Source organism: Rhamphochromis sp. 'chilingali' (assembly GCF_963969265.1).
Source record: "Rhamphochromis sp. 'chilingali' genome assembly, chromosome: 4".
In the NCBI taxonomy this organism is placed as follows: Eukaryota; Metazoa; Chordata; class Actinopteri; order Cichliformes; family Cichlidae; genus Rhamphochromis; species Rhamphochromis sp. 'chilingali'.
This window is the reverse complement of record NC_137948.1, coordinates 41,294,981-41,312,746: the sequence shown is the minus strand read 5'-3', so window position 1 is coordinate 41,312,746 and position 17,766 is coordinate 41,294,981. Positions and strand designations below refer to the sequence as shown.

At 44.0% G+C, this 17,766-nt stretch overlaps 2 protein-coding genes, 1 long non-coding RNA gene and 1 pseudogene across 4 annotated transcripts in view; 3 read left to right on the top strand and 1 right to left on the bottom strand.

The window, feature by feature from the left end:
* LOC308395376 overlaps positions 1-17,766 on the bottom strand; it is a 291,287-nt gene that overhangs the window by 27,832 nt on the left and 245,689 nt on the right. The window lies entirely within an intron of this gene.
* On the top strand, positions 10,793-11,780 carry LOC308395953 (RNA-binding motif protein, X-linked 2-like; annotated as a pseudogene). Its single transcript has one exon. The product of its transcript is annotated as an RNA-binding motif protein, X-linked 2-like (transcript).
* Positions 11,854-12,438, top strand: LOC308395949 (histone H4-like; the record flags this gene model as incomplete). The annotated part of the gene is made up of 2 exons (XM_080881010.1): positions 11,854-11,870; positions 12,073-12,438. 2 exons carry the CDS (start codon positions 11,854-11,856, stop codon positions 12,368-12,370), a joined length of 315 nt encoding a protein of 104 aa, XP_080737136.1. The 3' UTR covers positions 12,371-12,438.
* Positions 13,518-13,958, top strand: LOC308395944 (histone H4-like; the record flags this gene model as incomplete). The annotated part of the gene is made up of 2 exons (XM_080881003.1): positions 13,518-13,527; positions 13,645-13,958. The coding sequence occupies 2 exons, from the start codon at positions 13,518-13,520 to the stop codon at positions 13,956-13,958; spliced, it is 324 nt and encodes a 107-aa protein (XP_080737129.1).

Sequence of the window (17,766 nt, the reverse complement as noted above, 5' to 3'; positions counted from 1 at the left end):
TTCAGCTATAGTAACATGTTCTGCATTTTCCTACATCACCATCTGATCTGAACAGCTGCACTTACTTATTAAATTAATAACTGCCTTGGACATTTTTCAGTAACCAATAACTGATTTTTCTGTGCGTTTTCACCTTTCGTCCACACGTAAACGGCATTTACGGTTACTGAAAGCGGAGACTTTTTTGAAATTCATGCCAGGGTGGAGATTTTCGAAAACCGTTTTTGCGTTTAGGTGTGGATGAGGGAAACAGAGGAAACGCAGCATCAAAGGTCTGTGCCTTTTTTGACATCACACCATGTGCCAGGTTATTGCTTCGGTGAAATGAATTTCTACAATGACTTAGAAAAAATACCATTACTGTTAATTTTACTCTATGCAGTGTTTCAATGCTTACATATACACAGTTACTGTCCCTCCACACATAGGACTCAGTTCTGCTTCTATGCACCATCTTTGTTTACTCTTTCCCACCGAGGCTTCATGACTTCTGATTGGCCAACATTTCTACACGTTAGGAATATATCGCCACCTGCTGCTTTGGCATGTTCCTAGCAGCGTTTTGGCTTTTACTAGTGGACGGGATTTTTTTTTTTTTTTTTTTAAACGAAAACAGAAAATGTCCGTTTTCAAAATTACCCATGTACGTGTGGACGTAGCCTAAGAGAGTGATCCAGGCAGTGTTTAGGCTGAAAAAGCTGTGTTTGTCCCCCCCCCCTTCTTTTTGCACACCATAAATGCATATCTGATAACATTACCATTTAAGCTGCAGGCATGTACTGCAGTAATTTAATCATCTCATATTTTACACCCCTATAAAGTGAGCTTGCCACATTGCACATGTATGTCACGTACACTAACTGCCATTTTGTTTACTGAGTAGTGCATAATGGCCGCATTACCTGAGCGGGAATCCACTAAAGCACAGTACTAAAAAAATAAAAAAATCATTACTTTTTGAATTAATTAAAAATAGCTGGTTGCAGATGCACAGAGGGAGAAAAAACGCGGTGTACATTATATTACCTAAATTCACAAACTGTATAGAGATATTGGTGCGATGGAAACAGAATAAGATAAGATAAAATGTACTTTACTGAGTAGAATATAGGCAGTAGGAGTTTTGTGAGTAACTTTTAATTATATTCGCCAAAGACAATGACAGTAAATTAACCCAGTTTCACCTGCTAGCTAAGGATGTTATATGCCTCTCTCCCTTATACCGTTTAGGACAAGTATAGAAAGCAACTAAAATAACCATTGATGATAACTTATCAAACCTTCAGTATTTACCTTGGTGTTAGTTTTAAATTCCTTTAAATAATCGATGTCCTCCACGTACTCCAGGAACCAGCAAGTCAAAAATCTGCTCACAACTGAGGACAGACCACACTAGTCCATAGGCGGCGCAATCTGCTCCTCCCTCATTTCAACAAAAAAGACCGCGAAGACTGGTTGCCGCTCACTTTAAAAAACAACTTTATTTAAAAAGTTGTTTTTTTCATAGGCGGCGCAATCCGCTCCTCCCTCATTTAAACAAAAAAGACCGCGAAAACTGGTTGCAATAGGAACTGCTCACTTTAAAAAAGAACTTTATTTAAAAAGTCATTTTATGGGGGGCTCTTCAACTGGTGGGGGAGATTGTCACATCTTGCAGGAGCTTTCCTCTCCTCAGGAGCTCCCTCTGCAGGAGGGGGAGATACAGGAGAGGTGGAGGAAGATCTCAGCCTGGGTGTTTATTGTCTTATGTAGTCTGGAAGATGAGTGGATGGTGGGGTGGGTGCAGTTTTCTCTGTGGTGGGGTTGGGTGGACTGTCCCGGGCTCTGTGGGGCCGGGCGGCGCTGCTGCACTGGGCCCGGTCTGGATGGGCCTGGGCCCCCTTTCCCTGGCGGGTCGCGGAGTATGGGGGTGCCTACTGGGGTCAGCGGGGGAGCTGGCCCCAGGGAGGGGTCACTTGCCCCTCCCTTCCTTCCCTCCCCATCTCCAGCTGCCTCCCTCTTCCCGCTCCACCACAACCACCCACACATGCAGGGCCTTGGAGTAGGGGTATGTCACCAGGGTGCAGAGGAGGCTACCCCCCCCCCCCCTCTGTCCCCTTCTGGCTGCCTCTGCCTCAATTTTATCCCACAACTTAGACATTCACATTACTCACACTCTCATTACACATACATATAGGATCTTGGGGGTGGGCACGATACACGGAGTCCAAAGTACCATCAGGGTGTACACCTCACCCCTGGCGTCGTTGCCCACCTCTCAATTTTAAATACACGTAGACATTGAGGGCTAGCAGGAGGGACCATGCGCTTACCTGCTGCTCTCTGGCAGGTAGCTCCAAGCCCTCCTGGGTTTTAAATGCACCTTAGAACACACATGCATCAACATTACAATGAGCGGGTGGAGGGAGGTTTGGAGTCTTCTCTCACCCCCGTTCTCTGCGACCTGCTGGAGCAGGGGGGCTAGGACTAGGAGGAGGAGTTGGCCGTCCGACTGCGGTCTGGAGTGTGGAGCCTTCCTGCTGCTGCGGAGTCGGGGCGGTCTGCCTCCCCCCACCGCAGGGAAAAGGGAAACACCACCTGGGTCTGGGTGCAGTTCCCCCCTCCAGGGGCGGGGGCACCTAGACCCGGTTTGTAGAGTACGCTTGGGGAGTGTGATCGTGTGTACAACGTCTCTTTATGTCTGTCTCCACGTTGGTTGAGTGTGGAGTAAGTGCATATGAGAGCATGAGGGTGGGAATGGATGTTTGTATCTGTGTGTGCCTGTATGTCTGTGTCTATATGTCAGGTTGGGTGTCAGGCGCCACCTCTCTGGGGACATCTCAGGCCCTCCAAGGTTTGGAGGCCTATCTCCCCCTACCACCACTTCCCCTGCCAGTGGCGGACCCCCTCAGACATCGGTGCGTTGGTGGTTCTTTGTGTCCGGGGATGGGCGTCCAGGTACACACCGGCTCACTCCTTGGCGGCCGCTTATCGGGGCCTGGAGCCTGGGGCTCGCTCGGGCCACTTCGGAGGTGGGGTGCCCCCGGCCTCTCGGCCTGGGGCTCGGTCACTCAGGCGCAGCTGGCTGCCGGCGGAGCTCACGGGCGCGTCACTGCAACTCCCCCTGGCTTCTGCTCCGCGGCTGCTGAGTGAGCCCTCATCTGGGACTCTCCTCAGCTCTTTCCGGGACAGTGGCGCGGCTGCCCCTCTGTTGGTCTTCCTTGGTCTCTTGTGTTCTGGGGGCCTCTGGATGTCTGGAGTTTTGATCTCCTCCATACCTGCTTCATGCCCTGGAGGACGGGGCTGTGGCCCCCCCACACCCTCTAGCAGATCATTACATGAAGGAACCTTTTAAAAAACAAAAAAGAAGCGCGTCCATGCTCACAGGTGTACACACGGGTGATCACACCCACAAACTACACCCTTTTTGGCTCCTACCTCAAAGCACACTGTTCTGTTGATCTTATGTGCTGCACAATAATGTTTAACATTTAGTATTTACTGTCATATTCCCATATATCATTGGGATGTTGTTTATTCTATTACTCTTGTTCTCTTCTGCTTGTTTTCTTTTTTCTTTCTCAGCAGGTGATCCAGGTGATTGATATATGCATTTTTTTTTGCTGCCCATTCTGTTGGTTTTTGTCTTTTGCCCTTCTCCCCCGTCCCTCTTCTCAGCTGTTTCTCTTTCCCTCTTTCTTTCTCCCCTTCTTTCCCCCAGTCAAGTCTGTCCCGTATTCAGTAAGTGAAAATAAAATAAACAATAAAAGGTGAATCAAATGGACCATTACGGCAAGGCTGGGATGGTCAGTTTGGTAAAGTAAATCCGTTGGGCATCTTTCTTTGCCTTTAGACAACAATTCTGAGGGCAAAAGAGCCAAACGGGACAGGCCAAAAAAAAAATAAAATAAAAAAAATAAAAATAAAAAGTCATTTTATGCCTGATACAAACATTTTAAAAGGCAAACCATGCACAAGTTAAAAAGATAAATTTTAGTTTTGCTTAGTTTTTTAAGTATAGGAATGGTTAATATGTTTTAAAAAATCATATGTAATTATTGTCAAATAACATAAAAATAAAACAACATAATAATAAAAGCATAATTGACAGAATATATCATAATGATAACAATATCAACACCTCACTTAAAAGAATCAGAATCAGAATCAGAAAGGGTTTTATTGCCAAATGTTGAGCAGGTTTACAACATTAGGAAATTGCTGCGGTGCTTGGTGCAAACATACTGTCATAAATGCTTAAATAGATATAAAAATAAAAATAAGAATAAGAATTAAACGTGCTAAGTAGATAGATATATACATGAGTGCAGGTGGTGATCAGTGCCAAACATGGAATGATGCAGTGACACAGCGTAGGGTCATGTGTTAGTGGTGGGAACAGTCATACGGTTATTGTTCATGTGTCCAAGAGGGGAAGAAACTGTTCTTATGGCGAGAGGTTCTGGTGCGAATGGACCGGAGCCTCCTGCCTGAGGGGAGCAGGTCAAACAGACTGTGTCCAGGGTGAGAAGGGTCAGCTGAGATCCGAGCTGCACGCCGCAATGTCCTGGAGGTGTACAGGTCCTGCAGAGATGGGAGTCTGCAGCCAATCACCTTCTCAGCAGAGCGCACAACACGCTGCAGTCTCTGTTTGTCCCTGATAGTGGCTCCAGCGTACCACACGGTGATGGAGGAGGTGAGGATGGACTCGATGATTGCAGTGTAGAATTGCATCATCGTCCGTGTTGGCAGGTTGAATTTCTTCAGCTGCCTCAGGAAGTACATCCTCTGCTGGGCTTTCTTAATGACGGAGGTGATGGTGGGCTCCCACTTCAGGTCCTGGGTGATGGTGGTACCCAGGAAGCGGAATGAGTCCACAGAGGTGATGAGGGTGTCAGTCAGGATGATGGGGGGGAGTGGGGCTGTGTGCTTCCTGAAGTCCACAATAATCTCCACTGTCTTCTGGGCATTCGGCACCAGGTTGTTGTCGCTGCACCAGGACACCAGTCGTTCAACCTCCTTCCTGTAGGCAAACTCATCCCCGTCCGAGATGAGTCCAATAACGGTGGTGTCATCTGCAAACTTGATTAGCTTGACAGACTGGTGGGTGGAGGTGCAGCAGTTGGTGTACAGGGAGAAGAGCAGAGGAGAAAGAACACAGCCCTGAGGGGAGCCGGTGCTGATGGTCCGGGAGTCCGAGACATTCTTTCCCAGCCTCACCTGCTGCTTCCTGTCCGTCAGGAAGTCAGTGATCCACCGGCAGATGGGATCAGGCACATTCATCTGGGAAAGCTTGCCTTGGAGATGGTCTGGAAGGATGGTGTTGAAGGCAGAGCTGAAGTCCACAAACAGGATCCTGGCGTAGATTCCTGGGGAGTCCAGATGCTGCAGGATGAAGTGTAGAGCCATGTTGATGGCGTCATCTACAGACCTGTTGGCTCTGTATGCAAACTGCAGGGGGTCCAGGAGGGAGGCCGTGAGGGTCTTGAGGTAGGAGAGAACCAGGTGCTCAAATGACTTCATGACCACAGATGTCAGAGCCACGGGTCTGTAGTCATTTACTCCAGTGATCCTAGGTTTCTTGGGGATAGGGATTATGGTAGAGGACTTGAAGCAGGCAGGCACATGACATACCTGCAGTGAGTAGTTGAAAATGCCAGAAAACACTGAGGCCAGCTCGTTTGCACAGTGTCTGAGGGTGGCAGGAGACACACCGTCTGGGCCAGGAGCTTTTCGAGCATTCAGACTCTTAAACTGCTTCCTCACATCTGCTTCATGAATATGAAGAGTAGTGGTGGGAGGAGGTGGTGTGAAAAGCTCTTCTAAATAAACAATAGAAAGGTTTTTGAAAAGTTCTTTTGAAAAGTTTCAAGTGTCAATACACCATACAGTTGAGGCGTGACTGCTGGAAAGGCTGCATTCCCTTTGCATTAGTTCAAAGAAAATATAAATTATTTCTGGTTATATAATTTGTGGACTCAAGTTGAAGAGTAAGCTTTATACTGAGGAGCTTTTACATATTGGATCTGATCAACCAAAACTTTCAACTTCTACAGTCTTTTTAGTTTTTCAAGTGAGTTATGCTTCCACATATGTAATATAGCTAATGGTCTTTTCTCTAATGCAGTATAGTGTGTCTGATTTACTGGAAATCGTCAACTGCATGTTTGCTAATGTGAACAGTCCTAATTGAACAACTGGAAATCCTGAATTTGCACAAAATGGCAAATCTGTATTTTTCTCTGTATAATTCACTTATATCTTAGGTTTTAATGTGTATTTTTTTGCTTTTCTTGATATTGCATGCTATAATGTTTTTTTTTCTATTCTTATGTCCGTTTTCATCACATTTTATTGCTGCTGTGACAAGTGAATATCCCCAAGAGGAATCAATTAAGTTCTTATTTTATCTTATCTGAGCCTGACCATGCAGAGCACTGAAAGTTCAAATACTGAGGCTAAAAACTGAGAGGGTCAAAAATGAAAAGTAAAGAATATTTGACTGTGCCTAAGGATATCAGAAGTGATAGACTGAGGTTGTGCCAAATATTTTAAAGTTAGGGTGATTTGTTAGAGAATGGTACTCATGGGTGCCGTCTGCAGGTTATAAAAGAGAGTTATGTTCTTACTTCCTTTTGAGATTCTTTTTAAAATTTGACTTTCACAACTCCCTGGATTGTGTGCAATCTGTGATGGGCTTGTTTGGAATAAATCCTCCTTTATTCAAATAACACTTTCTCAGGCTCTTCACAGAAGAAGAATCCTCACATTCAAAATGCACAGCATGTGCTACCATTTTAAACCCATGTACACATTTACCATCACTGACCCAACTAGGACCTACATTGGATACCCACCCATATGGCTTTCATGTGAGAAACCCAAGTGGGTCCCATATATACTAAACAATCTTGAGCCCATGTAAAATATATGCCCATATTAATTTAACATAACCCATTTGGGGCCCACATAGACATGTTTTCAGGGTCTGACTTGCATTTGCCCATGTGTGACCCATATAGTTTGACCAGGTGGGCCCCACCTATGTCATCAGTGCTAAAAATATATATTGATTACCTCACTTTGCCCCACCTGGGGCCCACATAGACATGTTTTCAGGGTCTGACTTGCATTTGCCCATGTGCCACCTATATAGTTTGACCAGGTGGGCCCCACCTATGTCATCAGTGCTAAAAAAAATATATTGATTACCTCACTTTGCCCCACCTGGGGCCCACATAGACATGTTTTCAGGGTCTGACTTGCATTTGCCCATGTGTGACCCATATAGTTTGACCTGGTGGGCCCCACCTGTGTTATCAGTGCTAAAAACATATATTGATTACCTCACTTTGCCCCACCTGGGGCACACAACAACAGCCTATCCTTAAATTACTGTGTTTGCCCATGTCTATCCCAGGTGGAAAACCCAAGTGGGTCCTACATGTGTTTCCCATTTTGGACCAAGTTAAGTGTTTCCCATGTTTGACCCAGCTAGGACCTACTAAAAGTGCCCACTTGGCATTGCCCATATGGGTTTAATGTGAAGAACCCAAGTAGGCCCCATACAAAAAGCCCAGTTTGAGCCCATGCCCATATGGTACCCATCCAGCCCGAGCAAAAACCAGGTGGGGCCCATATATACATGTTGGCTGGGTCATAAGCTGTATAAGAGGAAGCTCCATGGAGATTTTGACACAAACGCCCATATCCAGCAAAAGAAGAAATTTAGAAACCCAAGTATTTACGAGAAGCTCATTCAGTTCTGCGCCATAGATGAACTGGGAACCAACTACCCAAAAGATATGTTCGATCCTCATGCCTGGTCGGAAGACTCTTACTATGAAGCTCTCGCCAAAGCTCAGAAGGTGGAGATGGACAAACTGGAGAAAGCCATGAAGGAACGAACCAAGATTGAGTTTGTCACGGGGACTAAGAAGGGCACCAACCCCTCCAGCACAGCAGCCTCCACCACCAGCAACACCACAACTACATCCACAGATACCCAGAAGAGGAAAAGTAAGTGGGACTCTGCACTCCCTGTGACCCTGGCCCAAAAAAAGAAAGGGAGGTAAAGGACTCGGCAAAGGAGGCGCAAAGCGTCACCGTAAGGTGATAACATCCAGGGCATCACTAAGCCAGCTATCCGCCGCCTGGCTCGCCGTGGTGGTGTGAAGCGTATTTCTGGTCTGATCTACGAGGAGACCCGTGGCGTGTTGAAGGTGTTTCTGGAGAACGTCATCCGCGACGCCGTCACCTACACCGAGCACGCCAAGAGAAAGACCGTCACCGCCATGGATGTGGTGTACGCTCTCAAGAGACAGGGCCGCACTCTGTACGGCTTTGGTGGTTAAGCTTACTGCACTGACGACAACAACAACTGCAACAAAGGTCCTCTTTTTTTTTTTTCTTTTTTTTCTTTTTTTTTTACACATACAATTACATATACAAAACCGTAATCACACACCACTCAATAATGAAAAAGGAGAACAAGATGGAAAATCTAGCATCTGAGTCCACAAAACGCTTTTAAAACTTACAGTTTCAATTCGTTCCAGGGGAAAACTTTCCCAAGTTTCAGGTCCATTGTTCGTCTTCTCTGCAGATCTGTAATGATATGTTTACTCACCACATCACTACTTATCATCCTTTGTTCCAACACTCCTTTGGCACGGGTTTTCCAAATATGTGTGTTTATAACACACATTACTAACCAAAAGAGTCTCCTTTTGTCTTCACCCATTTTTTTCTTTAAACAAACCATATTTAATTGCTTTGGCTATGACGTTGATGTTAATATCAATCTCTGTCATCTTCTGTCTTATCTCAGTTGTCCTATAACAAGCCAACAGAAGATGTTCTAGGGTCTCATCTTCATCACAGTCTGTCATAGGACATTTCATGGTGGTAACAAAACAACTCCATTGTACCACTGCTCTCACAGGGAGGCGCCCGAGCCAGATGAGCCATACCACGTCTCTCATGCTTTCAGATAATAATTTATCTTGTATATTTTTAACTATTGAAAGATTTTCATCTTCATTTGCATACTTGTATTGAATTACACCTTCATTTTTGGTTTCATTAATTTTTTTATAGATATTTTTCGTATTATCTTGGAGAATATTTAAACTATATTGTTCCCATTGACTTGATAAGTCACCAAACATAATTCTGTGGTATGGTCAACCCGTTCTCACTCCCAAAGCGTAACATTTTACGCTAGGTGACAAATCGTCACCATATTACGTTTTCGGCTACCCACCACGTTCCTAAATGACGACCTCGGAAAAAGAGGAAATATGAGAACCGTCTGGACTGAACCTACACATGTTCGCTCTTTTTCTTCAAATCGCTTAGAAACACGCTATTTAACATCATTAAAGTCCTGGTTACGGTCTGGAATAAGGTTATGGTTAGGGCTAGGGATAAGGTTAGGTTTAGGGCTGGAATACAGGGCTGGAACGTCTATTACCGCGGGAGCGTCATTGCACTGGATTCCAGCCATAACCCACCGCGTACCATAAGAACGCCGAAGGTCTCCTTTCGCGTTCCTCAGGAACGCCGCGGGACGTGACAAAACGTCGACATGTTACGCCTCGGGAGTGAGAACGCTCTGGGATTGTCCAAACCAAGCGAAACTGGGAGTGGCAGTGAGGCAGCCGTCGGAGGAAGGGGAGGGGGCTCTCTCACCTGGTCATTCACGGGGGGATCCAAGACTTGGGAAGGATCCACCAAGGAAGGAAAATCCATGGTGTCAGAAAGTCGAGGTTGTTGGGAAGATTTAAGTATATTCACGTAGGACTTGGGGCATTTAAAGAAAGTGTGCCCTTTCGCACCACAGAGGGAGCACTCACTTTCGTTTTGGCAAATTTTGGCCTTGTGGCCCAACTCACCACATTTCCAACATTTAATAGTGGGGCATTCTCTCGCCTGGTGGTCTGGACCTTGGCAGATGAAGCACTTAACCGATTGGCCAGGATAGAAAATCCTGCCATTATAGGGGCCCAACGAGATGGAATTCGGGATAGAGATTATATGTCCAGCTTCGTCTCTACGCATCCGAACTTTGTATTTTCGGACTCCATACCAGAATCCGAAATTATCCACTGGCTTGACTGGGGGTTGAAGAATCTCGCAGTACCTTTTAAGGTATAGCTCGATATCTTGGTTTGGAATCCTTCCAGTCCAGAATTTAACAACAAGAGTCACTACCTCTACCTGGACAGAAGACTCCACTTGCCAGTCTTTCCATTTCGGATGTGATGCGTTGGAAAGAGAGATCTCTAAGAAGCGATGTAAGGGCGCCTCTCGGGTGAAACACAGCTCAAAATCCCGTTTACTGGGCAGAGCAATGAAAGAGTATATGTCCTGCACATTCAGCCATGATGTTTGCAATATCAGCTCTTCAGCAACATAATCACGGGTCGGGGGGTCCCCGTCTCCGATGTACTTGAGTCTCACCCATAAATTGCTGAAGTTTGAAGCAAACGATAATGGGGCATACGGAGGCATGATTACATAACTAATAACCAATTACTCCAATCTTTCCGCGTCCACTCATTTTGACAGGTTCTTCTCTTCGTAGTATCGACACTCAAAGGAAAAAACTGCTACTGCAGTACACAGCTACTGCACCCCAGGCACAGTCATGCTGTTCCTCATTTCCGCCAAAGGCCAGTAGATGGCCGTAGTTGCAAGCACTCCTGTTTTCTTTTACGTCCTCAAATCAGATGTAAATTCAGGAGTCCTTCAAGCAACCCCTCACATTCGTTTCTGAACAGCCAAAATGAGTGGACAAGGTAAGTGAGATTAGCCATTTTTAGCACAGCGTTGATATACAAACCGTATAGTCGATCATGAATCCTCTAACGAAGGTAAAGCTGATAAACGAGCTGAACGAGCGTGAAGCCAGCCTCGGGGTCAACGAGTCCGTTTCCTGGCACAGCGAGTACAAAGACAGCGCCTGGGTCTTTGTTGGAGGGTTTCCATACGAGCTGACTGAAGGAGACCTGATCTGTGTCTTCTCTCAGTATGGAGAGATCGTCAACATCAACCTCGTGCATGACAAGAAGACCGGAAAGTCCAAAGGTTTCTGTTTTATCTGCTATGAGGACCAGAGGAGCACTGTCTTGGCCGTCGACAACTTCAACAGCATTAAGATCAAAGGTCGCACGATTCGCGTTGACCACGTCAAAGACTACCGACCCCCCAAAGACGGCGAGGACATCGACGGCGTGACCAAGCATCTGAGGGAGGAGGGCTGCGCTCCCAAAGTCGGCGAGTCTTCCCCCTCCTCTGAGGATGACGAGTAGTACGCCGTACCTGCGAAGAAGCCCAAGAAAGAGAAGAAGAAGGACAGGAAGAGCAGAGCCTCTTTTTCATCACCACTTCCTGTTTCAGTCGGAGTCAAAGAGGAGAAAGAGGACACCGGGTACGACAAATACAACCAGAGCGGGCCGCCGCCAAAGCCAGGAGGACAACCGAATGGACAGACAACGAGAGACTGAGAGGGGAGGAAGAAGAGGAAGAGGAGGAGGAGAGACGCAGATCGGCAGAGAGAGGAAGAAAGGAAGAGGGGTCATGAAAGGGAGAATGACAGAAGCAGAGATAATGATAGAAGACGAGAGACGGAAAGAGAAAGAAGAAGAGACGCAGATCGGGACAGAGATGACAGGCGAAGGGAGAGAGACAGAGACGATGACAGGAGGAGGCAGAAGAAGAACATGGCTCAATACTGGAAGAAAATAACAGACATGTTTAAATCCAAGCTGAAATCAACACAGATGAATATATTTTAGTCCATTCTTAGATATTAATTTGATATTTCGTTTCATGTCAGCCTTTACTTTTATGCATTATTCCTAAATGAAAATGCTTCTGGCTCCTGTGTGAGCTCTGAAACATTCAGCCCAGCACTGGTGTCACTGCTGGGCTCATCGCACCACAGCGAGTCTTAAGTTCAGGTTCTGTTTAAACTTTAAGTGAAAAAATCGAAGTCCACACGTCTGTCTGACAAAACGTTGATGTTTGTTTTACTGGAATGAGTTTTACAATAAATAAATATTTCTAAAAAAACAAAAAAAAAAAAAGAAAGGGAGGTAAAGGACTCGGCAAAGGAGGCGCAAAGCGTCGCCGTAAGGTGCTTCGTGATAACATCCAGGGCATCACTAAGCCAGCTATCCGCCGCCTGGCTCGCCGTGGTGGTGTGAAGCGTATTTCTGGTCTGATCTACGAGGAGACCCGTGGCGTGTTGAAGGTGTTTCTGGAGAACGTCATCCGCGACGCCGTCACCTACACCGAGCACGCCAAGAGAAAGACCGTCACCGCCATGGATGTGGTGTACGCTCTCAAGAGACAGGGCCGCACTCTGTACGGCTTTGGTGGTTAAGCTTACTGCACTGACAACAACAACGGCAACAAAGGTCCTTTTCAGGGCCACCCATCTCCTCTGTAGAGCTGATCCTATCTCTTTTGTTTATGTCTAGTCAAGTTCTATCAAACTTCATTACTAAAAATGATCCATGTCTTTTGAATTGAAAAAAGAAAGAGAGTGAAATAGAAAACGAAGTAGCTAAATGGGACAATAAAAATACAAACTATAAAGCGCGTGTGAATATTGCGAAAACACACGTAGTCTCAAAGTTGTTGTTTCTGGCTACTGTCTTTCCCCCTCCTCACAAAACTGTTATTAAATTAAGTAAATTGTGTACCAAATTGATTTGGGGGACAAACCGCGAAGTAACACAGAGGAAATTAATGTATAAAGGAAAAGAAAATGGAGGATTAGGAGCGCCAGATCTTAGCATTATTTTGATGATTCCTTTTCTAAAAAATGTATATAGCGCATTTGAGCGAAGCACCCACTGGATCCAAGGGAAGAAATCTTTGTGGAAAAAAATGAAAGGGAGAGCCCGAACGGGAGTGCCATACTTTAAACTTGTGTTTGGGGATCTTGTGGATCAGTGGAAATTGGATGATTTAAATCTTTTACAATTAAACTCAAAACAGATATATAATAAAATCAATCTAAAAAAATGAAGGTATGATACAATATAAGGCTGTGGAAAAAGAAGAAAATCAGAAAATAGTTAAAAACATATATGACAAAGTAATATCCGAGAACATGAGAGATACAGTGTGGCTTATCTCTGTCGGACGGCTCCCAGTAAGAGCTGTAGCTCTGTGGAGTTGCTTCGTTACCACTAAGAAATGCCCTATGGAGAATTGTGATGAAGACGAAACTCTTGATCATCTATTGATATCGTGTTACAGGACGGTTGAAATAAGGAGGATGGAAAAACTAGGTTTTAATATTGAAAATAATATAAAATCAGTAAGATATGGTTTGTTTAAAGAAAAGATGAGTGAAAATAAAAGAAGATTGTTTTGGCTGGTGATGTGTATTATAAATGTCCACATATGGAAAACAAGGGCTAAAGGTGTTATAGAACAAAAAATGATAAGTAGTTTCACCGTATGTAAAAACATTGTAACGGAGCTGAGAAGAAGAAAAACGAGAGATATGAAATTAGGAAATGACTTGCCGTGGGAGCTTTTATTTTTGTAATATGTAAAATAAGATGTGAATAATTTGTGCATGGTGCTTGCATTATGTGTATTTGTAATTGTGTCCTTTGATAATTAAATAAAGTATTTAAAAAGAAAAAAGAAAAAAAAGAAAGGGAGGTAAAGGACTCGGCAAAGGAGGCGCAAAGCGTCACCGTAAGGTGCTTCGTGATAACATCCAGGGCATCACTAAGCCAGCTATCCGCCGCCTGGCTCGCCGTGGTGGTGTGAAGCGTATTTCTGGTTTGATCTACGAGGAGACCCGTGGCGTGTTGAAGGTGTTTCTGGAGAACGTCATCCGCGACGCCGTCACCTACACCGAGCACGCCAAGAGAAAGACCGTCACCGCCATGGATGTGGTGTACGCTCTCAAGAGACAGGGCCGCATTCTGTACGGCTTTGGTGGTTAAGCTTACTGCACTGACAACAACAACGGCAACAAAGGTCCTTTTCAGGGCCACCCATCTCCTCTGTAGAGCTGATCCTATCTCTTTTGTTTGTGTCTGACACCATATTCTCAGGTTACTGTCACCGCTTTATTCTCTGCGTAACATCTCCCTCGTCTGGCTTCCACGTGACCTGCATCCAAATCAGCAACTATTCATGACATGTAGCACACAAATTCTGAATGTGTTTGCAACTTATTTTTGTCAAGAACTTCACTGCAGAAAGCTCAATGTACCACGTGGGTAACAAATATTTAGTATTAAAGGAAGGAGATGGCTTCTTCAAAAGATTACTGCCATAAAGATGACTTCTGCCTGAGGCTCCAATGACTCAACCAGCAGTGCGAGAGCAGCCGCTCTGTCCGTTTCAGTGTACAGTGAAGTGGACTGTTGCGATAGGTCAGAAGAAGCCTGCGCTAATTTAATGAATGCTACCTTTTCAGACATTTAGTCTCATATTTACGTTTGAACTTACTGAAAACAGTTTCTAGCCTTGACAATTCTGATGACACGAACTCTGAGAAAGATTAAAAACTGGTGCAAAACAGATGGGAACCTGTGATTATCAACATTAAAAACACTTCTTTTCATTTTGTTGTACATTGCACTGAATTAAGCCTGTCGAGCAGCTGAAACAGTTCTAGGGAATGTGCTAATTATCCAAACCCCTTTATGATTCAACAGTTTTTATTCATTAACAGCACAAAGTGAAAAACAAACAGAATCCCATACATTTCAAATCATTACGTACATTTACAGATACATATTGTAATGATCAGCAGCTGTTGCTGTAAATTAATGTAGTTTCATGCCATACCACAAGGTGGCCCTATCTGTTAACATGGGCATGCGAGCTAAGAAGCGGTGAGATACTCTTGTTCTTCCGGCTGGCTAAGATTGAATAATAAAAGTACGTTATAGATCATAAAAGGACCCCTTCTTCATAAATAAGGAGACAAACAAAACACATATATGGGAAAAGGAGGATGAATGTTTTTGGAAGTAGTTTTTAGTTTTAGCTATTTTAGGGGGATATCTGTGTGTGCAGGTGACTATTACTGTGCATAATTATTAGGCAACCTAGCAAAAAACAAATATATACCCATTTCAATTATTTATTTTTACCATTGAAACCAATATAACATCTCCACATTCACAAATATACATTTCTGACATTCAAAAACAAAACAAAAACAAATCAGCGACCAATATAGCCACCTTTCTTTGCAAGGACACTCAAAAGCCTGCCATCCATGGATTCTGTCAGTGTTTTGATCTGTTCACCATCAACATTGCGTGCAGCAGCAACCACAGCCTCCCAGACACTGTTCAGAGAGGTGTACTGTTTTCCCTCCTTGTAAATCTCACATTTGATGATGGACCACAGGTTCTCAATGGGGTTCAGATCAGGTGAACAAGGTGGCCATGTCATTAGTTTTTCCTCTTTTATACCCTTTCATTCCAGCCACGCTGTGGAGTACTTGGACGCGTGTGATGGAGCATTGTCCTGCATGAAAATCATGTTTTTCTTGAAGGATGCAGACTTCTTCCTGTACCACTGCTTGAAGGTGTCTTCCAGAAACTGGCAGTAGGACTGGGAGTTGAGCTTGACTCCATCCTCAACCCGAAAAGGCCCCACAAGCTCATCTTTGATGATACCAGCCCAAACCAGTACTCCACCTCCACCTTGCTGGCGTCTGAGTGGGACTGGAGCTCTCTGCCCTTTACCAATCCAGCCACGGGCCCATCCATCTGGCCCATCAAGACTCACTCTCATTTCATCAGTCCATAAAACCTTAGAAAAACCAGTCTTGAGATATTTCTTGGCCCAGTCTTGACGTTTCAGCTTGTGTGTCTTGTTCAGTGGTGGTCGTCTTCAGCCTTTCTTACCTTGGCCATGTCTCTGAGTATTGCACACCTTGTGCTTTTGGGCACTCCAGTGATGTTGCAGCTCTGAAATATGGCCAAACTGGTGGCAAGTGGCATCTTGGCAGCTGCACGCTTGGCTTTTCTCAGTTCATGGGCAGTTATTTTGCGCCTTGGTTTTTCCACACGCTTCTTGCGACCCTGTTGACTATTTAGAATGAAACGCTTGATTGTTCGATGATCATGCTTCAGAAGCTTTGCAATTTTGAGACTGCTGCATCCCTCTGCAAGATATCTCACTATTTTTGACTTTTCTGAGCCTGTCAAGTCCTTCTTTTGACCCATTTTGCCAAAGGAAAGGACGTTGCCTAATAATTATGCACACCTGATATAGGGTGTTGATGTCATTAGACCACACCCCTTCTCATTACAGAGATGCACATCCCCTAATATGCTTAATTGGTAGTAGGCTTTCAAGCCTATACAGCTTGGAGTAAGACAACATGCATGAAGAGGATGTGGACAAAATACTCATTTGCCTAATAATTCTGCACTCCCTGTACATTACACTATGTTCGACTCATTAACCAAAACTCGACTAATAGATTTTACATATCATCTAATATTAAAAGTCTTAAATATGACACATTCTTAACAGATTTTTCTGATCACACGGTGGTTATGGCAATAATATCGTGTTGCTCCCACGAATTTTTGAACTATTGAAAACTCAATACATCTTTGTTAGCAGACGGGTTGCTTGTGCCTGAAGTTAAATCTGAAATTAAGAAAATATTACATCTTAAGATTTTTACTGCCTCTTTCACAGAACTTTGGGAACTTCTTAAACAACGCATGTGTAAATTTTTTAAATTTAAAGCGAGAGAATTAAATCATGCTAAGAATATGAAATACAATGAAAATGTAAGTAGATATATATATTTAAGAAATAAGGAGAAACAAGAAGAGGAGGAAAATCAAATGATGTCTCTTAAGGAGAGCATTGATCGAGTCAATAGAGAAGTTTTATTTAACATGTTGAGACGTACTGAATTTCATGGGAATAGCGACTATATGATTCTAAATCATCACTTGACTCAGTCTATCAGACTCTTCTAGGAGGCTATGCTGAATTGCTTCTTCAAGAGCTTCATCTTCCTCCAGAAAAAGAGGGCTAAGTAGACAAGAGATATTAGAAATCATAAAACATGTCAGCCTTGAAGAATTTCTCACCATACATCATTAAAAAAAAAGAAAGATTAAATGTAAATCCTAAAGTTGCAGTCATTCAACAAAAAAAAAAACAAACATACAACCCCCCCCCAAAAAAACCAAACAAACAAACATGCAAATTGGAAACCTGCATCGAAACAATATCCTAAACAACATCTAGAATGAAGGACTTCTTTAACCCTTAGACAACAGCTTACTCAAATTCTGCCAATTTATATAGAAACATCTGCTGTCCCTCATTTTCACTCTTGAATGCAGCTCTGTTTCCTGATGCTTGGCCTCACTTTCACCTGGTGTTGTAGGCAACGCATGATGCACTGAAAAAAGGAAAGAAGGTCAGCATGACTTGCTTCATAATGTTAACAGAGCCTTTATATATCCTTATATTAGTTCAAATAAAAGTTGGGCACATATTCCTCCTTGGCTGTAATCACCTGTGATAATCCGTAAACATTAAAATCAGACAAATTAATGATGCTCTCATCAAACAAACCCCCAGGAATTATTACTCACTGCAGTAACACTAACTAGTCATCAAAATCAAAATCAGACAAATTAATGATGCTCTCATCAAACAAACCCCCCAGGAATTATTATGCACTGCAGTAACAAAATCTAACTGGTCATTGACCTTAGAACCTCACTAGGTTTTCATTCACGTCACATACCTCGT